The sequence below is a fragment of the Berghia stephanieae genome, chromosome 13, assembly GCF_034508935.2.
Source record: "Berghia stephanieae isolate SIO BIC M18660-M18661 chromosome 13, UCSD_Bste_1.3, whole genome shotgun sequence".
Taxonomy (NCBI): Eukaryota; Metazoa; Mollusca; class Gastropoda; order Nudibranchia; family Aeolidiidae; genus Berghia; species Berghia stephanieae.
Genome location: NC_088372.1, coordinates 15,197,671 through 15,225,170, shown reverse-complemented (window position 1 = coordinate 15,225,170; position 27,500 = coordinate 15,197,671). Strand labels below are relative to the sequence as shown.

Genomic DNA, 27,500 nt, shown 5'->3' with positions numbered 1-27,500 from the left:
CTACTACTACTACTACTACTACTACTACTACTACTACTACTACTACTACTATACTACTACTACAACTGACTATACTACTACAACTACTACTACTACTACTACTACTATACTACTATATACTACTACTACTACTACTCCTACTACTACTACTATTATATATTATAATAATAATAATATAATATATATAATAATATATAATAATAATAATAATAATAATAATAATAATAATAATAATAATGATAACTAACCCTAATATTGACAATACTACTAATAGAAGAAAGAAAAAAGGTACAATAACTTTTCAACTTTAAACCCCCTTTCCGTGTCTAATTTGTAATCTGTATATACACCACCCGTCCAAAACATTATTACTCCTATGATCCCCTTTGCGTGAAGAAATGGCACAATTTTTCATCATGACAATGTCAGACTCCACGCTGCTCGCCTTACAATGGAGTATTTACACCAACAAAATGCAGACCTGCCTACATGCGACTATGTGGTCTTGTGGTATGGCACTCGCTTTCGGATCGGAAGGTCCTGAGTTCGAGCCTCGCGCTCGGCGCAGAGTTGAGTCCATGGAAATGACTCTTTACTCACATTCTCTCACCGTACTCAGGTGTAAAATGAGTACCTGGTCGTTAACAGCGTTGTCTTTGTCCGAAAAATTGTAATATCGCCTTATTGGCGTTATGTCCCGTCCTACATGTAAAATGTTGCTGTTGACCAGGGACCCCTTGTATAGTGCTTCGAGCACAGTTGTGGATATTGCGCTATATAAAAGCTCAATTTTTTAAAAACAATTTTTACTTGAAAGTTTTTTTAATTCCTAATTTTTAGCAATCAGTGCTAGAAGGAAAAGTAGCTGGCAGAAAGGCACGGGGCAAACCAAGGAAGTCCTGGATAGGAAATGTAGAGGCAACAACTGCTGGCAAAAAGATAATCGACTGCTCGGTAATGGCCCCTAAGCGTGAAGAATGGCTTTCCATGACATTCAACCTCTGTAGGGAGGGGGACGGAACTCCAGTAAGGCAGGTAAGGTAATTTTTAGCAGATAAAAAAAAAATTGTTGTCGCTATAGTTGATTTTTAAAATCAAAAAAAAAATTCCGTCACAAGGATTAATGCCACTTAAATATCCTTAAAACTATGTATTCTGGGATCACTTTTAATTATCAATTAATAATAATAATAATAATAATAATAATAATAATAATAATAATAATAATAATAATAATAATAATAATAATAATAATAATAATAATAATAATAATAATATATCTTTATTGTCCTAAAAAAAAAGTGGCAATTTGTCATTTGGTTACACATTTATAACAATACAATATTGACATAGACACACTAACACAAGATGCACACTAGTAACATAATGACTTGGAGAAGCTCATAAAGTTCTAATACTAGAGCCAAAATTTCGTAATTTTACGAATTTGTCGTAATAGTAAACGAGTAGAGATATCTGAAAATGTCAATATATTGTCTTGGATTTCAAATTCAGCGGATTAAATAAAATCCCATAGAGTATCTTTGGGATGAGTAAAACAGACGGCTTCGAAATCGAGTAATCGCCCCTGGGAACTTGAATTAACTTTTTGATACCTTGGACTTGGAGGAAGAGTGGGGACCCATATCAGTTGCTTCATCAATACGCCATTGAAACATAAAATTGCTACAAAATGTGCATGATTTGTCATAAAAAGATCTTTTAAAATATTGACTCTTGTCACCATTTCACAAATAACCCATTTTTTTAAAAAAGGAAAAAGACATTAGATAGAGAACACGAATAATAACAATTACAACAGATCTGCCTTCTAGATGGGACTAAGTTTACAGTAGAAACCTAATAAAGCCGACACCGCCAGAGCAGAAAATTGGTTGACTTAAAAGTTAAACAAAGTTGACTTTATCCATTATCAATGGAACACACTAAGATCATCATCATCATCATCATCAAGTGCCAGGCCTGTTGCAGACATCGGCGATCATGTTCCTCCAACCATATCTGTCCTCAGATCTTCTCAATAGCTCGATTCCTGTTCCTCCTCCACAAATCCATCTGTTCAGATTGTCAATGTAATCTATCTTCTGTCTCCCTCTTCTTTTCTTCCAAGCAACTTTACCCGTAAGTACAATCTTTTCAATACCGTTTTTTCTGTAAATATGTCCCAGAAATTTTAACTGTCTTTTTCTGATGGTGTTAACCAAAGTTGATCGTACTCCAATTTCTTTTAATACCTCCTCTTTTTTAAAAAAAACTCAGATAAAGAACAGACATTGTGGGACCAAAAAGAAGTGTTGACTTGAAGTAGATGTTGACTTTAATAAGAGTTTTGGCTTTATGCGGATTCCACTGTAATTGTTTTCCACAAGTTTTTATGAATCAAAAGATACAATTACATACATTTATAAATGGAGCCAAACATTCGTAATACTGCGAATTTTTCATATTGATTTAGGCAGGTCTGATTTTTACTTAACTCAATGCCTCCTTTGGGTGAATGATATAATGATATAATCCTTTACAACCGAAAAATTATATAAAACTCCCATTTACATCTTGTACAATAGCAAAACAAAACCCAAAAAAACGTGACTACTAGCATACGCATTCCATCATGCACAACCACGGCACTAATGGCCTGTAACGTATTTCACAGCATTCTTCCAAAAGCGTGATCTTTTCATAAATAATAGTAATAGGGAATCAACTAAATGAAAAGACAACCCAAAATACTCTCGTGTCACAGTTAGGTGCTTTAACTTCATCACTGCTCGTAGCCTTCATTAAACTGACAGCCTGACACTGACCAAAAAACAGCATATAAGTTATAAGCCGACGGCCTCCAAAAAAAAAAAAAAGTAAAATAAAAAGTGAGCTGTATTCAATAGTACAATCAATGGAATTATCTGTTTCCAACTCATTTTTCAATTTGTTTAGATGTGTAGTTGTCTTGTAATGTGATTTGGTTACCTCTATTATGATGTAAATTTTAATGTCAGACTCAAAGTTAACAAAGGCTACGCTCTGCTAAACAAATCCGTCTTAGCCTATATTATAGACAACAAAGTCACTTGTATTTCATTAAACTGGTTTTTACAGTGGAATCTGCATAAATTCAAAACTCTTTGTTCTGCTTAAAGTCAACACTTCTTGTCCCAAATGTTCTGTTCTTTATCCATACTATTTGAGTGTGTTCCACGTAACATGTAGAACGAAATATGACGCCTGTTAGGCGATATTACAATTTTTTTCTGACAGACAACGCTGTCAACGGTTAGGTACTCCTTTTACACCTGAGTATGGTGAGAGGATGTGAGTAAAGTCTTTTCCAAGGACTTAGCTATGCGCCGAGCGAGGCTCGAACCCAGGGCCTTCCGATCTGAAAGCGAGTGTCATACCACAAGACCACACAGGAACAAAAAAATAAGACCAAAATGGGTACGAGTTCATCACAGATCAGTATTAGATCAACGTCAAGTGTCATGATTAAAGAGAAGATAGTAGTGGAATTCGCATAAAATCATCTTCTGCTTAAAGTCAACACTTCTTGTTTAAGTCAGAAATATTCTTTTGTTTTGATTGTCTTTAATGGTTTTATAGCGTTTGTAACATACCAATCATTTCAGCACCAGTAAAAAGAAAGAAAATGGGTTAGTCATAAAAGTGAAGATATATTAGAAGCACAAGAGAATACGTAAGACAAAGGGGAATGTTTCAAAAAGGGAACAGATGTAGATTCCTAGAGCACACTATCAATGTCCTTAGTTATATAGTTTGAGATCACTTATTTTGTTTTGATTTTTAAGGAATTTACGGCGCTTGCAACACATTAAGGTCATATCAAAGCCAGTAAAAAGGAAGAAAATGGGATAGTTCTAGAATTACAATTAAAGCACCAAGTAAAGGTAAGACGAAGGGTAATTGGTTCAAATAGGGCATCTGGCCAGGACCAGGACAAAACCAAGTAGTAATCTCATTCCAAGACAAAGAGCAAGTTGGAAAACAGATATAGGGGGATAGAAGACGCTTTAAGTACCTCCCTGCCCACCATGGGGGGTCAGGAACCCCATCCATTGAGATCACCTTTAAAAGTCTCCTCTAGCAACAGGGGAATAGTTTACAGATCCAGCAGCAATCTACCCCTTTGCCCAACACTGACAACTGTATAAGATCTCTTCTGCTTCATATACTTATATTGTCATCAAGAGAGCTGATTTACAAGGGCAAAAATATCTCACAAAAAAATGCAAATTAACTATTGACTGCTTTGCTTCCCTCATTGAAAGGATCCTACCATGGTCTGGGCAAATCAAATCGTCTTATTCCAGGAAAAGAACAGAAAGCCAAAGGAAAGGACAATGAGAAGTAGGATAAAAGTTAGAAGACCTAAAGGTAGCCCCAACCCAATGTCCGATGTGGGGAATATACAAGGGGCATCTTGAGTGACCTGTTCAGCCCTCAAGAGAATAACAGGGGCCCCTATCCAAGAAAAAAAAGTCAAAACTGTAGTAAAGAATCAAAAAGGTTGAACAAAACAAAAAAAAAAAAGGTCAAAGTTTTGTTTCATTTTCAACATGACATGGCAATTTTTATTCATAAAAGTTCAATTAAAACATGTTCATTTCAATTGTCATATTTTATCAAACAAGTATAAAATTTACAGGGAATGACTTAGTTTTACCCCCAGAGACATAACCGGTTAAATAAAAATTTATATCTGATGAAATAAAAATTTACATTTTAAATATACAAGTGAGCAAACTTTTATCATTAAAATTTGAGTCGCAATAAATAAAAACAAACTGACATTTAATTATGCTTACAATAGTGAAAAATATTTGTAGCATTAAAAATTTGTATGATAAATGATACTTAGTAGCTAAAAGTTCTAGGAAAATATACTGACAAAGAATAAAGTGGCTAGCTGTGTTACTGCAAAGACTGATTTATTTTATTTGCAAATAATATTTTCAGCAATCACAACACTTCTTTAACGTCATGTTAAGCAACAGATCATAAATTAACTAACACACCAATGTTACAGATCGTGGTCATAAATATAATTACACATTATCTACACACATTTCTACTATACACATTTTACCCAAAGCATTCATGAAGGACTTCCAAAAATGACAACCATCAGATCATTCAAACCATAAAATAAAAGCTGTGATACAAAAACTCAAATCATTTTCAACATTTAAACAGGCATCCACTTCACCAAAAACTGTTCTAATAAAGTTACGTGTATGTCAAAATCTTCAAACGTTAAGTTTTTCTTGTCAAACTCAAAAACAAGTAACTTCAGACTGCTTTTAATATGACCCCTGAAAAATATTTATCAAAACCAGCTTTATAAATTACACATGCAACACAAACTCTCCAAAATTCAATCCAAACCATCTTTCAAAACGATGTCCTTCAATCCATACTCTCCCCAACTCAATCCAAACCAGCTTTCAAAATGGCGTCCATCAACCTTCTGTCCCTTAGGGTCTGTTCCAGCTCTTGTTCATCCAGCTTCAATGACACCTGCAAAGTGAAACAAAAAAAAAAATGATGTCCGAGTTTAAAATGAGCACACAGTCTACGAAGTGCAGACAAGCTAAACACTGCACTGCACTGAACAAGTCAACTCAAACTTAACTTCAGAATGGTCTTGATAATTGTTTTTGTTTGTTTTAAAGAGTTTTACGGCGCTTGCAACACAGTACGGTCATATCAGCACCAGTAAAAAGGAAGAAAATGGGATAGTAAAAAGTTCTAGAATTACAATTAAAGTACCCAAGAAAAGGTAAGACAAAGAGAATTGGTTCAAATAGGAAACAGATGAAGATTCCAAGAGCACACTATCAAAGTACTTAGTTTGAGATCACCAAAGTCTCATCCATTCACAAGCACAGGTCCCTACTAAGAGGAATACAATCAAATTTTGACAAATTATATATAATACGAAAACAAAACATAAAATAGTGCATAACAGAGAGATGATTTACAAAGGAAAAATTTCACCCAAAACTAACTATACATTTGACTGCTTCCCTCTCAGCCAGGGGATCGGGCCAGGACAAAACCAAGAAATCTCATTCCAAGACAAAGACAGAAAGCATGTTGGAAAACAGATACAGGGGGGTAGAATTTACAGTAAGTGCCTCCCTGCCCACTACGGGAGGTCAGGAACCCCACCCTTAGTCCTGATGATTCTATGGCAAATTACTGTCAAAGGGTGAATAACATCATTATTTTTTAAAAGGGTTAAATAGCTATTACTGACATCTTGAATAAACAAGAATGTATCTCCATCCAAAGGAGAAAGTGAAAATAGATCAGACAAGCTTTGTGACTGTCCCTGGCCAATCCCCAGTTCTTAAAATCAAAGTTATCCCAGGACATACCTACTCAGGACAGTAGCATATAAAAGCAAAACATCAACAACCAATCCAATCTTCTCTAATTTAACATCTGATTATCATAACATTGAGATTTATTGCAAAGCTGTTTGTCTAAAATTTTCAAAAATGAAGGAAATAACTACCTTAATAGACCTTGTATCTTTGGCTTTCTTCAGGGATGTTACTCCTCTGGACTCCAGCAGTCCAAGAATGGAATGAAATTCACCCTGATCCACAGAGGCTGTCTGCTGACGTTTACAAACTTTAACATACGAGTCGTACAACTGAAAACACAAAGATTGAATCATAAAACATTTTAAAAAGAGAAATTTTCATGTTAAAGAAAGAGGCACAGGTTGCCAACCAGAATGGAATTTAAAATATTCTTTAAAAATAGAGTACTTGCTGATTCTAACACGCTTATAGAAGAAGCCAAGATGTGTTTAGAATCCAATGCCCATGTGAGGCAACCAATACATTCGGCCACACTGCATGTCATATTGCAGTTCATGCTAGTAGGTATCCTGAACTAATGCTGTTAACAGATGAATAATTCTTCACAAATCATCAAAAATGAGGTCTCTATGAACAGCCTCTCTCTTTCCCTTGAATTTAAGTTATTGGTGATAAACTTATAACATTAAAATCAGCAGCCTTTGAAGATTATAATATCCTAAATTGGGCTTGCGAGCTTGTTTCAATGCATAATTGCGCCATACCCGGCTGGTGGATGATACGTATTTTGGCTAAATGCACAGCATCACGAGACAAAAAGAGAATGATTTCTACATTTATTAACAGTGGAATAAGCATGAAGTCAACACCCCTTGTTGGTCCCAAATTTTCTGTTCTTTAACTAAATATGTTCCATCGATAATGAAAAAAGTCAACCTATATTTCTGATACAGGGGTGGTTTGTTTGTTTGTTGCTTTAGGTCTCTTCCAACACAATTGAGGTTATATGAGAGACCGCTGGAACAAAAAAACAAGCAATCTAACAAAAATAGTACAAATGTAAATCAAAATCATAACCTAAAGATATCATAAGCTAAATTATAAATAACCAAGAACAAACAGGCAGAAGATTTACAGAAAAAAATATCCCCTGTCAAAAATACAATCACAAACCAAAGAAGCAGGATAGGCTAGTAAAGAGAAGAAGAAACGACATCACTATCGGATCGTACACCCATGCGAACATCATAGGCAGACCTGCCATTTTACCAACACAAAAAATCAGGACCAAGGTCTCAAAAAATCAGGACACAGGAAAAAAAATCAGGACGCTTGAAAATAAGGGACAAAACGTTACATTGATATTTTTTTTAAACACTCACCTGAGGACACCAAACTCACAGGAGTAGTGTCGTTATTCTGTGCAGTTATTGTCGACCACATTTGGCCAGAAGACTTGGTGATGGCACAAAGCCATAACAAGACTGCCCACGACTAATAAGAGTCATCTTGATAAGAATTATATCACTCAGAAGCTGCCGAGTCATGCTTGCTCTAGCCTCCGTTTTGTTCTTGCGAACAAGCGATAAAACCCTTTCTGAGTCTGCATTACTATGTGGTAAACAGCATAATCCCTTCATTACCCGCCCTAAGAGTTGGTATTTAAAAACCCCACAACTATCCTTCAATTCACTGATCTCCTGCCACAACCTGTCAACCCTCATCGTCACATCAAGTCCTTCCAGTCTATCAAATTGAAACCTAACAAACTCCTTTTGAAGTTGTTCATGTTCACAGGATGTTCTTGGTTTAAGACATTCGAATCTATTGATCCAGTAACTTATGGACTCGAATTTGGTTGTGGTCCTGACACGGACGTCCAAGATTTTCGCATGTTTGAGAGCTTCATCTCTAAGGGCAAGTTTTCGAAGATGTATTTTAATGAGGTGGAATAAAAGCTCCTGACATCTTCAAAAAATTCTGTCAACTGTGTCCCAGACATCTTTGTTTCCGCTTTCATGACATCAATAAAAAGTCGGGTATCATGGCCTATTAATAAATCCTCTCTATCCTTCTGTCTGCTTCTCCTGTGGTGTTCTATTTTATAAATATCACTCTCCTTGGAAATGGCCTCTGGTTTAACAAAAGCCATTAATATGTCCGTCACAACATCATGAAGACGCTGCTGCAGTAAGTGTACTGTTGGTTCCTCTCTTTGGAGGAGAAGATTAGCATTAATGTAGGTGGGAAGGGCAAACTTGAGGAATAGAGCATAAGCCTTTGACTTTGCGTTAGAAAAAAATAAATCAATTCTCTTCAACCTATCAGACGGTTTTTTAAGGTCTTTAATTTCTGCACTGAAAAAACCAGTCAAGGCATCCCAATGTTCCACAAGTCTTTCAATGCATTTGTGAAGTGACAACCACCTTGTTGATCCATGTTTGATTATTTTTTTAACAACATGCCCTGTTTCTATTTGGAACTGTTGCAGGGATTTTTGTCTCTTTGTGCTATTGTCTAAGTAGTGATAAATGTCAATTAAAATTTCCTCAATTGGACACCTCAGTGTCTGACAGGCTCGCTTGGCTGCAATATGGAGTAAATGGCAGGGACAACCTTGAATGTGAATATCAGGATTTGTTTTTTTAATATGAGCAGCAACACCATTTTGGTTCCCTAACATAACAGCAGCATTGTCACTACCAAAACTAATACAATTCTTCCAAGAGAGTCCATGTTTATCTAACTCACTGCTCAGTGCAGTATAAATATTTTCTCCTGTTGAATTCCCAGTTGGAGTGGTGATACTCAAAACATCTGTCACAACTTGACTATTGTTATGGTACCTAAGCACAATCAGGTATATTTGCTCTGATCCTCGATCATTGCTTCCATCAGTTGACAGTGAAAATGGGGTATCCTTTACAGATTTAACAATTGTTGATTTAGCATCCTCAGCAATATTACCCATCAACTGGCGACATTTCGTTCTAGCACATTTGAATTTTTTAGCTATGTCACTATCAGGGAACATCATCTTGAATAGTTCTCCAGCATGATCAGCAATGGCCACAGGGAGGTTGTGTTCAACAATAAAAGTTGTGAATAACAATTCAGCCGTCGCCACCTTATCATCTAAGCTGCTCCGAGACTTTGGCGAAAACATGGACATCACAGATGGGGTTGAAGAAAATGCTTTAGCACGATTCGAATGCTTAGGGGTCTTAATATGTCTTTCCAAATCAGAACGTGCTCCACTACTTATCTTTACGTCACATTCACAAATTGTGCACCTGGCATACTCATCCCCTAACCTTGACTCAGTCACAAAGTTCCAAATCTTCTTATATTCTTCACGGAACTTTTGAACACGAGGTCGTTTTGGTGCTGGCGAAGCCATAATTATCTTAAGTCAATAATTAGATCTATCTATCAACACAAATGAATCAATGGATGTATTATGTATAGCACAAATAACAAAGACCAATTATAATGCACACAGATGAAAAAGTAGTAAAAAAACGAATTAAATCCAAGAAAATGCACAATTAACAATTCAGCTCAGCACGAGGTAGAGTTGAGAACAATGAATCAGTGACTGTGACTGGTGATTGACGATTGAACGAATGGTGTGCACGAAATTGAAATAAACCACAACACAGGTATCTATGAAATAATAACACCTACGAATTCATTCCCGTCTGCCCATACTATAAAACGAAATACTTATGACTGGGCAACATTACCGATATCATTATATCGATACCGTACAATGGGGGTGGCGATATGTTATACACATCCGGTTCATACGGTCACCTCATTATTTGATTACCGCTAAAAAAAAATTCTACCAATTTTTTTTTCTAACTAAAAAAATTCGGGTAAAAAGAAAAATCGGGATGCGAGAGAGAAAAATCAGGAAATCGGGACAGCAGCAAATTTCGCATAAAAATCGGGACGGTCCCGATTAAATCGGTACAAATGGCAGGTCTGCATAGGTATATGATTCAAGGGTGATGCTCCCATCCAACCACTCGCATACAGGGGTGGAGGCTTTATTAAGATTACACTGCTTATAAAAGTTTCAAATGCTTTAGAATTGATGTGGTGCAGTTCGAGTTAAGCTACACATAACAATATTTTGTATCACAGTCCTTATACAACTTTGGTTTAAAAATCTGAATAAATGGTAATGGTAAATACTCTGAATTTGGTCTATACACCGATTAAATCTGGGCAAGTTGCAGGTCTGCTTTTGAATATGGACCCAAAGTTATGGTTTGAGAAATAGCTATCATACTGACCTCAAAGAATACAAAAAGACAGAACGCCTGCACGAAAGCAACTTTTTCCATTATTTTATAAAGAGAATGCACAAAAACTGTAAATACCAACCTTTCCCAGCGTAACTTCTTTGAATTTCCCAGACTTAATTAGAAGAAGTAAGGAGCAGACAGCAAGTTTCTGTTGCAAAGGAATGTCATTCTCTACACTTGTTGCTGAGGAGACACTGGAGCCATAAATATTGGCCATGACCTTGGAAATGTGGGTAATGTTGACAGTCTTCAGTGGTGGTGGCTGGTTTTTCTTGGAAGGACTATTGCAATCTGTAAGGAGTAGAATTATGCCATCAAATACCCAGTTGCAATCATGTCTGAGACCAAATATTGAAAATTAAGCTTCAAAATAAGAATCAAAGTTAATATATTATGTGAATAAGACAATATTTAGAAAGTAAGAGAAAAAGAAAAACTAAACGAAAAGACATGAAAAGAAGAATAATGCTTAATACAAATGCCTGAAATAGTTTATACTTTAGTCACCTTAACTAAAGCTTATTTTAATATGTTTTTATTTTAAAAAACCTGTAATCCTGGAAAAACAAAACAAAAAGTAAAAAAATGTCCGCTGTCATATCCCCTACCCCTATCAACAACAAAGACTTTAAAAATAAAAGGGAGATAAAACCACTGATGTGAATACATTTCCGCCTGTTGGTGGCTAAATCCAATTTCAACAGTACTTAAACTTAAAACAAAATCAATTTACCTGATGGCTTCAAGACTTGCTGAGTTCGGACATCTGCCTCCACAATCTCGACAGCCCTCCTGCACACATCCAGAGCTTTCCTCACATCACCAGCCACAGAAGCTACTTTTTTGGCACAAAAGGAAATGGCACTGGGTTCTACAACTCTGTCCTGAGAAAAGAAATATTGATAGGCATTGTTGATATGTTAACCTTTTTGTCTAAACACAATTCATTCAACAAAGATTACTTGTGCAGCTACAACTCGCATTCAAACCGGAAGGTTCCGGGGTTCGAGCCCTGCTCTCAGGGGCACATAATGAGTCCTCTTTAATCTCATTTTCTCACCATACTCAGGTGTAAAATGATTATATGGCAGTTAACAGCCTTGACTTTGCTGGAAAAATATTTGTAATATTGCCCAACAGTGTCATGTCTCCTCCAAGATATTAAGTTGCTGTTGGTTAAATACATCTTGTAAAGGATGTTGAGCACATTCAGTGGATACTGTGCTTTATAATCGGTGCCATTTAAAAAAATTCCCCTGTGAAAAGGGACAGAACTGAAGAAAAATATATAGCCAACAACACTAATAAACACTGGAGGCCACAAGGAAATTTGGTTTACAAGAATGAATTGAAAGAAATATATAAAAATAAGCATCACAAAATAGATTAACTTTAAAAAGCAGTATAGTAAATATTATAAAAATAAAAGTAATAAAACATAAATGAGAATAGGTGATGTTTTGTAATCTCATTCCAAGACATTTACAAAAAGCAAGTTGGAAAACAGATATATAGGGTTATAGAAGACAGTGTGACATCCTGCCAACTATGGGAGGTCTGGACCTCCACCCAGAAGATTACAGGTGGACTATCAACATAGGAAACTGGGATATTAAACAGGGTTGTGTTTTTTTTTGTTTTTTTCCTAATCCACTCCAGAAGTTGGCATATATAAAATATCACAACTTACCCTTTCTAATCTGGTCTTGAGAATGTCTGTTATCTGAGTAGATGTGTAGGGGGCAAAATTCATGAGCACTGGTTTGCATTTAACAGCTGCCTGAAGTCTGGGCAGCACCCTGTCTGTCAGATCCAAGGCATTTGCGATGCCTGGAAGAAAATGCAGATGTAAAGAATTTGAGACTTGAGACAACTCTTCAACAACTTTAATAATAAGTCAACATAACAAAATCCATCTCTGAAAGGAAGCAGAAAAGAGAGAGAGCTAATCTGATGGAACAAAAGGTGAAACAAAGAATAAAAATTATGAAAAATAAAACCATCAACCAAAACATTTCCCCACAATTTTAACAAACCAGTACATGCCTTAAAACAAGTGTGATGGATGTTGTTCTATCTTGGAAACTGATCCCCTAAGCAAAACAAAAAAATGTCAATCAGCATACCTGTTATTTCTAGTAAAGAATCAGAATTTGTGAAAATTCAAAGCTATGAAAACTGCTTACCAATCAAGATAACTTTGGATCCCTGAAGAGCTGGCCACTCAAATATCTGGTAGAGGATTTCATGATGTTTGCTGTCCAGCTGATCTATTTCATCTAAGACAAGAAGGCTGTGGACGTAGAGAACCAATATAATAACTTAGTAAAAATATTTATCTAATTGCAATAAACAGACAACCAGCATTAACAAATCAATAAAATAAAAAAAATTCATTTTCAGCCAAAACACAACCTAACAGACATGACACAGTTAGCAATAAAAAGAAATCTTTGATTATTTTCCCTTAATCAGAAAAAAAAAAAAAAAAAAAAAAAAATTTTCCATCCTCAATTTACATTAAAATTGTAACTTTACAATAACTTTAACATTCTTATTTCAAAAAGACACGTTCCAGCCAACAAACCAAAAAACCCTCAAAATCACAACAATAAATCAAATTATAATTGACATTCGTAAATATTTAAAATATATAATATATAATAAACCAATAAATTAAAGAACAATATTGTATCACAAAAACAAAATGCAAGACGTCTCCTGTTGGAAAAATTGTAATATCGCCTCAATGGCGTCATGTCTCGTTCTATATGTTATGTGTTGCTGTTGGTCAGTTGTAAAGTATTTTGTTTGTTTGTTGCTTTAGGTCTCTTCCAACACAATTGAGGTTATATGAGAGACCGCTGAAACAAAAAAAACAAGCAATCTAACAAAAATAGTACAAATGTAAATCAAAATCATAACCTAAAGATATCATAAGCTAAATTATAAATAACCAAGAACAAACAGGCAGAAGATTTACAGAAAAAAAATATCCCCTGTCAAAAATACAATCACAAACCAAAGAAGCAGGATAGGCTAGTAAAGAGAAGAAGAAACGACATCACTATCGGATCGTACACCCATGCAAACATCATAGGTATATGATTCAAGGGTGATGCTCCCATCCAACCACCCGCAGTTGTAAAGTAAAGTACTTTGAGCATGTTTAGTGGATATTGCGTTATATAAAAGCTCAAATTTTAAGTATAATTCAACTAGAATACATGGTAAAAAAAAAAGAAAAAAATAACATTGGTTTTTCCAAGATATGAAAAACATAGATAATCACAATTTGAACAGAATTACTCTGAAAATTTATAACTCACATGGAATTCTTTGAAGACGTTATCAGCTTCTCCATTGCTTTTGCACAATCCTTTGTCTTCAGAGGAATGCCAGTAAGTTCTTTGTATAAATGAGAAAACACAGAATTGGAGTCTCGTAGCATCATACAGTTAATGGTGGAAGTCTGAAGACTGCTGTAATGGCACTGAAACAAACAAATCAAAATATTGAAAGGAGAAAGAGATTACATTAAATACCAAAAAGAAGCTTTAACAATAACACAAACAAAACAAAATATACTGCAATGGTCTTAATAAAATGATGTCTAAAACAGTTATTTCTATAGAAAAATAGTAATTTTATTTTTTTCTAATGTCCAAACTCGTCTTATCAACATCTGTCAATTACAATTATATCTTAACAAAATTAGAATCTTTCAGGAGGAATTGAACATTGAGAAAAGTAAAATAAAGTAGCTCCGTACAAAATCCTTCCAATCAAAGATTGACTTAAGTTCAGAATTGATAACCAAAGAGTCCCACTATATTTAACTTTTGCAAGTCAGCCTTATTGTTGAGTACTATGTTTTGATATAGAGAAAGAATGACCAGGATCACAAAAACGTCTTTAATGCATCCTTATTGGTGCAGTATAAATCATATCAACAATCCTAACTAATGCATCATAAATCATCATATTAACAAGATAATGTCTTTATCGAAATACAAATTATGAGAGCAGGGCTGCCAAGTTCAGAAAGTCAAAATGAGGGACATTTTGGGGTAAGTGCAGGACAAATGAGGGACGGAATAACAGGCACACGCGTACTCACACACAAATAGACACTGCCAAAATCAAATAGGGACAGTAGCCGACACAAAGTACACAATACTACCTATCCAAAAAAAAAAAAAATTATGCCCTTCCGCCACTACATCATAAGATATCGTCGCCTAGGCATTCCATGAAGGAATATAGATAATTCATCAAACCAACAGGAATCACCAATGTTGTCCAAGTGAGTAAATTGGGGGTAAATAATACTACCTATTGGATGTGGTTAATGACCTTGGTATTGGAGGCATCATATAATAATACCTCAGTCATTGACCTCTCTAAAATATAATATCTGACACAAACTACATACACTTTCAAGGGACTAATCAGACACACAAAATGTGTATTGATTGACCACAGAGGATGATGTCACAATCATATTCTCCTTATACTAATAACTATTAACAACTGAACTGAAACGGGGGACTTGAGGCGGTGATGCGGGACAGTAGTCCAAATGCGTGACACTTGGCAGCCCTGTGAAAGGCTTACAAACTGAATTACAAACTATAAACAGATGGTTGATCGCGATAATTTAGGGGGAAAAAAATTAATGAAAAACCTAAAAAATCTGAAATGAAAATCTCTACCTTTAATCTATCAACAATATGGCTGACAACAGCAGTTTTTCCTGTGCCTGGGGGACCTGAAATATAAATACTGCTACTTGTCTTGTTGTCTATTTTGTCAGTGATGAATTCTTCAAGTTCTTCTTCCTCTTTATCTCTTCCAACTAGACGTTCTGGCTTTGCTGTGTGCAATGCATGCTTGGCTGTTTGGTATGGCTTGGCTGTAAAATAAAATAGCAATTCTACAGGCCTGGTACAATCACAAGTAAAATTTTGATTTGTAAATAAGAATAACTTTGAACTGAGACTTTTCGTAAAGTAAGAGATTGACAAGGGAATTAACAGTTAAAAGAAAGTCATACTTAATTTTTTCAATTTTTTATTTTTCTCACAATATGAGATGTGACTAACACAGACCTGACAACCCTTCACATTCCAAAAGTAGAATCAGAAAACCAGAAAATAGGAATTTGCCAACAAAAACATAAAGACAATATTCTGGCACAGCTTGCTAAACTACATAATAATCACACGTGTTAGGTAATGGAATCGGGAATGCAATTCATTTTCCTACTCAGCTCCCTTTTGGCTATCATTTTTAAAAATCACCTTTTTAGACAAGAAGACAATCCAATGCAATTATGATAGAGACACAAAGACTATGATGTGGCTCAGAAATTGAGTTTGAAAGTTGTGTTGCCTTTAAGATTCCATTAACATTAAGTCAACACTGAAAAATTCAGAGGGTTGTGAGTGCAACAGTGAACTTATACATCATAGATGAACAAATCAATCAATTCTACACATCTGTATCTGCATTCTCTCTTTTTTCTCATAATTTTAACTTCCAAGAAAAAGAAGGAAAAAAAATCAATGTATGATGCAAGGTATCAACCCATTCTTGCACAAATCCCTTGGTTTAATTCAGGAGTGACATTCTCATAGATTGATTGTGATCCCTCATTTACGAGCTCTAATCTACTTGAAAGTAAACAAGTCTACAAGCAACTAAATTTATCTAATACAAATACAGTGTTTTACTTTAAAAATCTAAATTTTAAAGAAAAATAAATCCAGAGATTTTGATTTTATTGGGACAAGTCTATGTTACAAAATGGAATCAATCATAAAAGTCAGGACACTTCATTCATCTTCCAAAACTCACCATCTGGCCTCTGCAATTTGATAGGCTGACCAGGTGACATAAGTTTTAAATTGGAGAAAGCCCTTGAAGGAGTGGATGAGTTGTCTTTGACTGGAGTGGAAGTGTTTTCTGTGTCTGCAAACAACCTACGAGGTGTGGAATTGCCCGCTGGAAATGAAAGAAATTATCTTGAAAATCATACCCAATAAAAATATTAAATTAAAGAAAAACAGGAAAATGTTAAAAATAAAAATCTTAAGAACCATTTTAACAAGACACAGAAAACCAACATAGCCAAAATCAGATATAACGTGACACTGGAGTATAAAAAACATCTTCAAATTCATACCTATAATCAAAGAGCTTCCTTAAAACACAATATTCACTAAAAGTGTGCTCAATGTGCTTTTCAAGGGGTCACAAGCCAACAACACTTAACACTTTAGGGCGAGACACAGCATGTTCATATTTAAGACCACAACTTTGCACCACTTTAATAGAACCTTAAACCAGGGACCTAATAGTCCTAAGGCAAGTGTCATACCAGATCACAAAGCCAAAATTTGAGTAAAATCAATGTGCTTTCATTAAAATTAATGAAGTCACTGACAGCACGCAAATTTTTGACATCACGTACACATGGACATAATACTAAACAGAGGCTGCAAGTTACATTTATTAAAGTGGTGGATAGCAGTCTGTTTAGAGCCAGAAGGTCAGTGACTTTATCCTGGATTTTAGAACACTATACAAATGGTAATAATTGCCTCCAAGAGTAGCTATTTTTCAGATAAATTTACACAAAGCTATAAAAAAATGAAAAAATACTAAAAGCTGCAGATTTACTCTCACTACCATTACTATTACAGCAATATTTCTAACTATATCACTGTTCAGAAGAGTTTATTGAAACATCATCTTGCAAGTATAAAAAAGACCAAAAAAACAAAACATACTTCTCTTTTCAAAGTGATTTGACCTCTTAGATGACTTTGGTGTGACTTGTTCATCTCTTTGGGATTTGGGTGTTTTTCTGGGAGACTTGACAGGACTCTCACTGTCATTTTCCTCATCAGACTTCCTCTTGCTGCTGCTTGGAGGGCTTGAGAGAATATTGCGGCGGGCTTTACAGGCATCTGTTGATAGCAAATGAATAAATACATTTAATAATTCAAAAATCCTTTCTGCCAATCTAGTGATTTTCCAGATGAATTTCATTACTATCTTTAAAGACAGAAGAGACAAAATCTTTTTAAAGCTTTTTTAGAAATTTTAATTTGCAAAATCTAATAAATTGGAAAGGTTTAGAACGAACCTGTGATAACAATCATAATAATGGTGATATTATCGGAACGGTAAAAAAAATAATAGAAATAAAAAGCTGAAAATCAAGTGTCACCAGGAATGAGAGCAAATATCAGAAATTTCCTGATAAATTTGGGAGAAATGGCAGGGATATCATCTGGTCTGAACTAGGATAACCGAATTCCATATATCAGAATTAGATGTATGGAATGAAATGATTGAAAGTAGATCCAAATTAAAAGAAAGAGAGACAAACCACAGAAATTAGAATCTTAACAAGCAATATACAATGGATGCATCACTGTGTATACATCCCACTCGCTCTACATTGACAGAAAGCTTGGATGTATACACTTTTGAAGTCGTATCCGTTGGGATGACTATTTACTCATGTTCACACGGTACATAAGCATACAAATATCTCTTTTGAAAGAATTAATAAAAAATGTAATGGCACATAACAGGATGTCTCATGACCCACATGTAACGTGTTTCTTTTGGCTTGGGACCAATTGTAAATCACTTCCGAGTACAATTAGCTGATACTGCACTGAAATAATTAAACAAACGCTCATGTTTATCACGGTATATCTACTTAATCTAAAAATTTAAGAAAAAAAAACTCACCATTGAATGACTGGGACAATGAATCATGTGGGGGTGTCTGGGATAGATTGTGAAGGGGACTGACAGGTGATGACGTCGCATCGCCTTGATACACAGCGTTTTCAAAGGTACAGGAATCTTTCTGAAGAAGTCTACTGATGTCTGGAATGAAAATAAAATAAAAATCATTGGCTCACATCCTTTTTAAAAATTGAAGCAGCACAATGTACTTGATAAAATACAGATCTACCACAATAAACAAACAAAAATCAGTGCTATCTTTTAAAACCAAAAAGCACAAAACAAAAATACACAGAAATCATTGTGGGGTAGCCGACTTTCATTTGATTGTAAAATATATTCAAGAAATAGGAATTTTATTGGAACTTACATTAAACTGATATTATCTTGACCATAACGAAGCATTGAGTACTTCTTAATGGTAATATTCAAAGGAAATATATTAATTATTAACTTAAATTTAGTCATTTTATCTGTGTAATCATCACTAAATCAAGGAATGAAATTAAAGATAAAAAAACATAACAGTAACAGGATGTTAAATAACCTTGGCACCCGGACGACAGCTGATTCTTAGACAATCGTCATTGGGAAACATGAAAATAAGACTAAAATGGTAGCTGTTAGTGTTATTTTAAGTTATCAAAACATGAAGATTAGCATCTGCATAAGCCATCATCAATATGGGCAAATTGCTCAAGATTATAGAATGGAAATGCTAGGACTTAAACTAGAATTCAAATCTATAACTCCCGCTAACAGTGCTTCATTTTCACCATCAACTTGCCAATGCCGCCATCTATATTTTAGGTTTATAAAATCTCAATGTTTTGTTCTTTTTTTTAACACCTGCACGAAACAAAACTTACCAATTTCACATCTTGGACTTTTCTGTTTAGTGTCTGGGCTCGTCTTTGGTGGACTTGTTTTCTCTGTAGTCTTTTCACTGACTGAAGAGGGTGACTTTCTGAACTTAGATTTAATGCTCAATCTGTTACTCTTGCGGACACAGAATGCAGCTTTAAGGGTTGCCATTGCCATGGGAATCAGAAATAAACTGAAAAAGAATAAAGATTCAGTTATTCTATTATAGCCGGGCATTACAACCCTCGACTAAACTTCTAACTGACCAACTACTAAAAAATTAAAATGAATTACTAAATGAAAATGAAAGTAAATGTACGCAAAATTTATCTGGTCTTAATTACCAGTCCAATGGCGAAATCTAAGTGGTGCACATGGAATTTCTCCCAAATTTTAGTGCATGACAATGTAAAATTAAAGTTAAAATGTGAAGTTGCAGTTTTAAGACCAGATTCCAACTTTCTCAATGACCAGTGACACAGTGGCAGTGACAAGTGCTCAATAATGAACAAACAAATCCTCTCTTGAATCTGAATGTTACTCGGTCTACTCAATTCTGAGTATTTGTATTCAAGTGTGGAGAGAGTTGTTGAATGTTTCTAAATCTGTTGTGTTCACACATGATTCAGGAAGTGCTCCAGTCATTGATACTGCGGGGTGCAAATGAATATTTGAAGATGTTAGTGAGATTGTAGTTGTAGAGTGGTGTTTTAGTGTTTTTGAGTGAGTTTTTCTTTGAACGCGTGAATTTCGTTGTATGTCTTCTAGCTCTTCTGGTGAGATGGCCGTCATTTTGAACATGGAGTTGTTAGTTGAAGTTGTTTTTTCCATCTGCCTTGATTGTAAGGGAGTCCATCCAAGTTGTGTGATCATGTCTGCTATGGGTATGGGCGCTGTAGTAATTGATGTAGAAAAAGGGAGGCCTTCTTGTGGTATGTCACTCACTTCCGGATCGGAAGGTCCTGGGATAAGAGCCTCGCGCTCGGCGCATAGTTGTGTCCTTGGAAAGGAAAACACCTCAAATAATATTCCCTCAACAGTGATGACAAATTGAATAAATAAACGCCTGACAAAAAAAAAGAAAGTGAAAATACAAATTGAAAGAATACTGGGGATGTATGTAAATGTAGGAGTTTTCGGAATGTCTCCCAAGAAAAATCTTGTAGCGCGGTGCTGGACAGCTTCAACTGCTTTTATATCCGATTGTAGGTGTGGGTCCCAAACAACTTGAAAAGTTTACCTTAGAACAAGAAGATTGGTCTTACAACTTACACTTACAAACGACAAGTCAAGTGGTAGGAGTAGGAGGCAGGCAGTTTCTTTTACTTTTAGTTTTAGGTTTGCGTGGCAATGTCTGATGTTCCTTTTGATGAACCCCGAGCACTAAATTTGCTTTATCATTTTGAGATGTGTGCTTGCCATTTAAATTCTTGTATAACGAATATGGATTTTCTGTAACTTGTTCCACTGTCACTGTGTGGTGAGTGTGATTGTTCAGCGTGTAAACTGTAGTGTAGAGTCAGAGTTGGACAATATCAATGACTCTCACTTACCTACATATCAAACACTAACAAAAAGAAGGAATATGAGGGGAAAAAACACGGCATTATAAATATACTTACATAAAATTTGTTACAAAATTGAAAGCAGCTTTTTTGCTTCCAATTAGGCTAAAAGTTCTCTTTTCTCTTGGTCTCTTTCTTGACTTGCGCCCTGTCCCTGTCCTCAGCGTCAGTCAGTCAGGTCAGTCAGCTGTAAAGAAGGGCGTTGATCGATCTCAGTATTCAGTAGTCGATACTGAGAAATGTTTTATATTAAGTGTAGTGTTTTTTTTTGTTTTGTTTGTGTTTTGTTGTCTTTTATTTTTTTTTTTATTATTTTTTTTTTTGTCTTTTTTTATTTTGGGTGTGCGTGTTTTTAGTTGTTTCGTTAGAAGGATTGATTTTAACTTATAAATAAAATTAAACCAACAATTACTGCGAAACAATGGAACGAAGCTAAAAAAGAATAGGTGTTGTTTAATGACGTGTAATGACGTTTACAAATGACAATATCTATACGACAACTGATTTTTACACAATCGTTATGGGGAAACATTTCACGAGAATAAGACTAAAATGGTAGCTGTTCAGAGAAAAATTTGAGCACTCGACATTTCCTTTCATCGTTTAGGTACTTTTACTTTCTATAGGAAAAGAAAGTACCATGTTAATGATTTTTTTTTTTTTAATTATACGTTCACCCACATTTGTAAAACTTTCGCCGAAGGAAAAGTAGATGACAAGAGGCAAAGAGGTCGTAACCCCAAGATCATGGCCAGACGACATCAATAGCATGACAGGGATGCAACAGACATTACAATCCCGGTGAAGAATGGCAAGCCATTTCCAATCGTACTCTTATGAGATTACACTGGAGTTAAGTAAAGTAATTGAAAAATAATAAAAATAAAACACCCCAAAACAAAGCAATAGCTAGATAAGTTACAATGGAAACCCCCCCCCCCCCACCCCGCGACTTATTTCACTATTTGAATTTGTTAATATTAAAACGAAGGGACCTCGATGAAAAAAAAAAATAATGTTGTAAAGTTAAAATTAGTTTTAAAAGATATACGTGTAGCAGGTCTGAAAACTGTACTCAATTATGGGCTTGATTGGATATTTTTGCAATGGAAAATATTATATTTATGATGTTTTAGAGTGATTATTTCTATTACAAAAATGAACCCATAACAATGTGAGTTGTTATATCTGCAATTAGGTCCTCATCGAATTTGGATATTAATTAGTAGGTACCGGATTATCGATCGATTGAGAGTTTGCTTAATCGATGGTATCGTCGATTCTGCTCAGTATCAATTAGTGCCCATCCCATATCAGCTGTTGTCTTTTTTTCCCTCAACAAGCCATTGTGTTTTCTCCCGCGAGATTCTGTATAAAGCGATTTTATTGGACGAAATCCCAGTCTGGTCGTAGAATGTGAATCTCGAATATTTTTCAATGAAAAAAAGTGTCAGTTGAATCCAAGGAATTTATTCGTTTAATTCTATGGTTGAATCTCGAGTTTGGCCCTGACACCCCGATATTTATATTCTCTGTTTCATTCGGCACTCCATAACCAACATTTCTCATGATTATTGATAGCCATCCATCCTCACATGTGTCGCTCGTAGACAAAATTACTTCGAGAATTTTACTACCTTACATGTTTGGGCTTTGTGGTAATGGAGCATAACACTCGGATTGTGACATGAGGTCCTGGATTTGAATCATCACAAAGTTCAGTCTTCGAAAAAGGCTCCTTGAAAACATTTTCTCACCATCACAATAGTCTCCTTGGCTGTGGATGAACCTCAAAAGCGTCTGATTGTCAAATCATTATGGAAGGTCCGAGGTCCCATCCGTCCTTCGTGTTTTCCTTTTGTTTTGTTTTTCTTCGGAAAAAAAAAAGGGGGGGGGGGGCGTATGGAAGGTTTGTTTTTGTCGTGTTTTTTCTTTTTTTTTTGGAGGGGGGGTTGTCTTTTGTTCGAGTGGGGGGGGGGGTTCTTCTTTAATTGTATATATCTGCTTTGTTTGGCACTGTACCAGGCATTTTTTCTTCTTTTCTTGTTCCTATCACCGGTGTCCGTTTTTTCATTCCACTTTGTTTTTATTTAAGAGTTTGAAACAAAATATTAATTGACTTCGATGATTACATAACGAATGATTCGGGCTCAGATATTTCTTCATTCAAATGAATTTTGAGTAATCAAAAAAAAATTCAGTTCTCCTCCCCAAACTGAAAATAATATTTTGAAAGAAAGGAAAAGATATGGACGGTTAGACGTCTATCAGCTTCCTCATTTTCTGAAAATATGTCGCAATGACCTGGATTCCACAGAAGAACCGACTGGCGGCGTTTATACTCCGAAGAGTTTCTTTTAATGTGTTTAGTCCACCAGTCTCCAACGTTTTCAAAGCTGATATAGAATCGGTGAAAAAATGTAGTTTGCTTGTCGTGGTTTGTGTCCTGACTCATTGTCTTTGCTGCTATGTTGATAGCTTCCACTTCTGCTCTATGATTTGTGTATAAAGCACCAGTTGCAGTTGCAAAAGCAAAGGAGATTTCTTTGTTTTGAAGGTTAATTATTACTCACCCATTTTCACACCATCTGTTTTAGACCCATCCGTATAAATATTTATGTATCCAAGCATCTTTTTAGTATTTCTCTTCTATCATCTCAATAGCGAGCGGCTTTTCGAACTCTTTGTGTCACTTTTGGAGCTCAGATTGTGTATTATTGTATAGATCTGTATTCTAATTTATTGACAATTTTAATGCATCATCGATAAATCGCCAGATGCTTTTTTTTTAAGGCTGAGGAACTCACCGTTTGGTGATTTAAAATAATGAATTCATCCTTTTTATGATTAAGACCTTTAAAAGAGCCATCTAGCCATGATGCTACAGTCTCATCCCAGAGGTCACCCCCTGGTCAAAACGGTTCTTTTCATAGGTGCCTTGTCAAAGATTTTCCTAAGACAAGGCCTACTATTGCTTGCATTATGTTCCACATAATCTCGTTCGTCAATGTTTATGAACAGAAAGTTAACGATTACATTCGAAGCCTACAGCAATCGACGAACAACGTGGAAAAAAACCCCGAAGATTTGTCCTCATAGTCTGTCCTAGACAGATCTTCGTTTTCTTCTACGTCGTTCGTCGATCGCTGTAGGTTGGGGATGTAATCGTTAACTTGCTAATGTCATGAGTAGCCTAAGACCTTATTTGTATATTACCATAACAAATGGAAATGCAAATGATATGACATTTCTCAAACAAATTGCAAAATAATTTCCATATACGATAGAGTATATCAGTTGGTATAATAATTACCCAAGAAACGTTTTAGAGATATCATTTGTGTTACAATTTGTCAACTTATAAAAGTAAATGTGTAATTACAATGATGCCTTTATATCAAAGTTGTTGGTGACTGGGTTTAGTAACGGCGAGTAGAAGGAACAAGAGTTTTAACCAAATTCCCAAGTAATTTGAAGATATTTTATTGGGCAAATACTTTACAGGTACAATATTAATATCTTATAAGAATGATAACATGACCTTCATTGATTTATATCGCGAAATTTGAAATTACATCATCTACCACAATAAAAATCTATAGCTATCAAAGGCTGAGAGTAATGAATAATAATAATAATAATAATAATAATAATAATAATAATAATAATAATAATAATAATAATAATAATAATAATAATAATAACAATGGTGATGACAATGGTGATGATGATGATGATGATGATGATGATGATGATGATGATGATGATGATGATGATGATGATGATGATGATGATGATGATGAATAGCATTTAAAATATATACACAGGTTTCTCAGCAACGGATCATCATTCTGTGTGTGCTCACATAATTCCCACAACACACTCATATACACATCCATCATCATCTAGTCAGCTGATCCTGCGTAGGACGTTGCTTCCCGAACTTTCTTGCGAAACAGATTACGGTTTTCCGCCAGTCTACTTGCTTGAGTTGCTGTCATTCCCAGCCATTCACATATATCTTGTTCCCAGCTTCTTGTTGGTCTACCTCTTCCTCTCTTGCCGTCTACCCTTGTCTGCAGAATGTGCTTTTCTAATGATTCGTGGCGAGTCGTGTGGCCAAAATAGTTCAGTTTCGATTTCTTTACAGTTTGAAGAAGAATTGGTGATTATATTCCGATCCTTCTCAGGACAGATATTCAATGCGTCCAATCCAAGCGGATCAAGTGACTGAGTTGTGTAACCGGAAGGAACTCTTTACCTATGTCTAGTGGTCAAACAAGCAAGGAGCTATCTTATACATTCTACCTAGTTTTGGTAGAAAATATCAATATTTTAAGCAAACATTTCTACTGGAATTGTTAATATACAGAATCACCAGATTACATACTAGTCTTTTCAAAAGTCAATCAACGTATTATAGCGGTATTCGTTTATGAAGGAAATTATTATGAATGAAATAAAGCTGCCTTATTTAATTTGGAGGAAAAATCGACTTAAAGTCATTCTATATTGTTGACTATTAATTTTATAAACAAAAATTGATGTTCACCGTTTGATAAAAATAAGTTGAATAAAAGGTATTTCTTATCAAACGTTCGATTTATAAATTAATTGATTTCTAAAAAAAAAATGAAAAATATATTTCGAATCAAAAATTATTTTATTGTGTCTTATCACTTATTTATCGATTAATTATTAAAACAACTTTTATTTTTAAAAAAATAAAAACCGTTAAATATAATATGAAAAGGTGGTAACCGACGTGTCGTAATTATTTTACTCAACATAAATAATCGTCCGATCGCTAGTAAAATACTTCGTTGCTTTGCGGAGTGCGTTGCTGTAAATTCCTTTGAAAAGTCTAGATACTAGTGAGTAAAGTAAAAACAAAATTCGATACCAATTGAGTCAACTGCCGGAGAGTGATATCGTGTTTTTTTCGCGTTTTTTTTTTTTTTTTTACGAAACCCGCTGACACCCGCCGAAACCCGACAAAGTTATGGAAAGCAGGCAACAGTGGGGAGTGAACCTGAGACTCAGGAAAGTGTACATCAGTGGGGAGTGAACCTGAAACTATGGTTTTCGGCGGGTTTCATAATAAAGTAATTGCTTTTTTACGAAACCCGCCGAAACCCAGTCCCAGGTTCACCCCCACTGGTGTACACTACCCTGAGTCCCAGGTTCACTCCCTACAGCTGCCTTCTTATCATAACTTTGTCGGGTTTCGTAACATATAAACACCGTGAATTCATTACGCATTCATATGACGGCTAGACTAATCGATCACATTTTGTACGTAATTTGCTTTGTTTAAAAACTTACAATAAATGACTCTATAACCGGTTATCTGCCGTACTCTTGTACGCAGAATCCCTGACTACGGACAGAGCTGCACATACGAGATGGAAGTCGGTTTGGACGAATTCAATCCCTCGTGGGGGCGGGGACCTACACTCCTCTAAGCTTGGTGAGAAGTTACCAGGCTTTGATACCAGTAAGAGGAGTCACTGGGTAGCTGCGAATCGGCTTCGGTCGAGGAGCTGCCTAACGGCAAGTGCGTTTCATCGGTGGGGTCTAACTTCCTGTCCAATATGTCCACGCTGTGGGCAAGAACCCGAGACGGCAGAGCATCTAGTCGAAAGGTGTGTTGTGACGATGCTACCAGGCGGGTTTGCGACGGTGCACGAATGCGGACCGGACTTTGCTGATTGGGCCGATCGTCATAACATAATAGTGTGAACCATAAGAGGCTGCTGCTGCCGTACTCTGCAAAGACACGTATTTAAAGATTTGCCAGAAAACGCGTCCCTCAAATATCCATCGATTTAAATGACCGTCATCTCGGCAAAAGCTCCCAAATATGAGGCCTCTAATTTTACCATTTAACGGTTTGTATTAGTGGAGCTGATGTGGTTATAATAGGATTTCTGACCGAATTCAGAATCGAAAGCTGACCCTGGGTCAATAATTATAATTTTCCATAACGATTAAAGGAAAAAAATAGGAAACAAATCGTACAGAATCAATAATCATAAAAGCCTGAAAACCTATTCTAATACGACGTTGTTTTGAATTAAGTCAATGTTTTTAAAAAGGAATGTATCGTGTGAGTTACAAGCATTTAAATACAAAGTCACGGCATCACTGAGATGAATGCCTATATCATAGAAACCTCTATGATAACAAAAATTGCAAACCGCTTCGAGCATTTCCATAGAGTATAAAGAGTTTTATAAGGTGAATACTATCAATCTGGACCCGCATTCCATTTTGGTCGGATATGGCTCTGCGCATGAATAAAGCGATGCCACTAGGTGGGGTTCCTGACCTCCCATAGTGGGCGGGGAAGTGCTTGCTGTGTCTTCTATCCCCCTTTATCTGTTTTCCAATTACTTTCTGTCTTTGTCTTGGAATGAGATTACTTGGTTTTGTCCTGATCCTGGCCAGAGTCCTTGGCTGGGAGGGAAACAGTCGAATATATAGTTAGTTTTGGGAGATGATATTTTTTTCATTGTAAATCATCTCTCTGTTATGCACTGTATTATGTTTTGTTAACATATTATTTACGATTTGTAAACATTTGAGTGCATCCCTCTTAGTCGGGACCTGTG

At 35.5% G+C, this 27,500-nt stretch overlaps 1 protein-coding gene across 1 annotated transcript; it reads right to left on the bottom strand.

Moving 5' to 3' along the window:
* Positions 1–4,577: 4,577 nt before the first annotated feature.
* On the bottom strand, positions 4,578–21,090 carry LOC144959046 (cell division control protein 6 homolog). Its single transcript, XM_078891391.1, has 13 exons — positions 20,944–21,090; positions 19,327–19,514; positions 18,458–18,598; positions 17,482–17,661; positions 16,547–16,693; positions 15,403–15,602; positions 14,017–14,180; positions 12,874–12,980; positions 12,378–12,517; positions 11,421–11,571; positions 10,767–10,978; positions 6,560–6,700; positions 4,578–5,556 (listed from the first exon to the last, which is right to left on the bottom strand). Exons 2-13 carry the CDS (start codon positions 19,496–19,498, stop codon positions 5,467–5,469), a joined length of 1,845 nt encoding a protein of 614 aa, XP_078747517.1. The 5' UTR covers positions 19,499–19,514; positions 20,944–21,090; the 3' UTR covers positions 4,578–5,466.
* Positions 21,091–27,500: the final 6,410 nt, after the last annotated feature.

What these genes read in the sequence shown, in the direction of transcription:
- LOC144959046 (XM_078891391.1), bottom strand. Translation starts at nt 19,498, where the DNA reads ATGGCAATGGCAACCCTTAAAGCTGCATTCTGTGTCCGCAAGAGTAAC. An exon ending in CAAATTGCAGAGGCCAGATG is followed by an intron (nt 15,603 to 16,546) that starts GTGAGTTTTGGA and finishes TTTATTTTACAG; the next exon opens with CCAAGCCATACCAAACAGCC. An exon ending in AAGAAGTTACGCTGGGAAAG is followed by an intron (nt 6,701 to 10,766) that starts GTTGGTATTTAC and finishes TTGTGTTTTCAG; the next exon opens with TTGTACGACTCGTATGTTAA.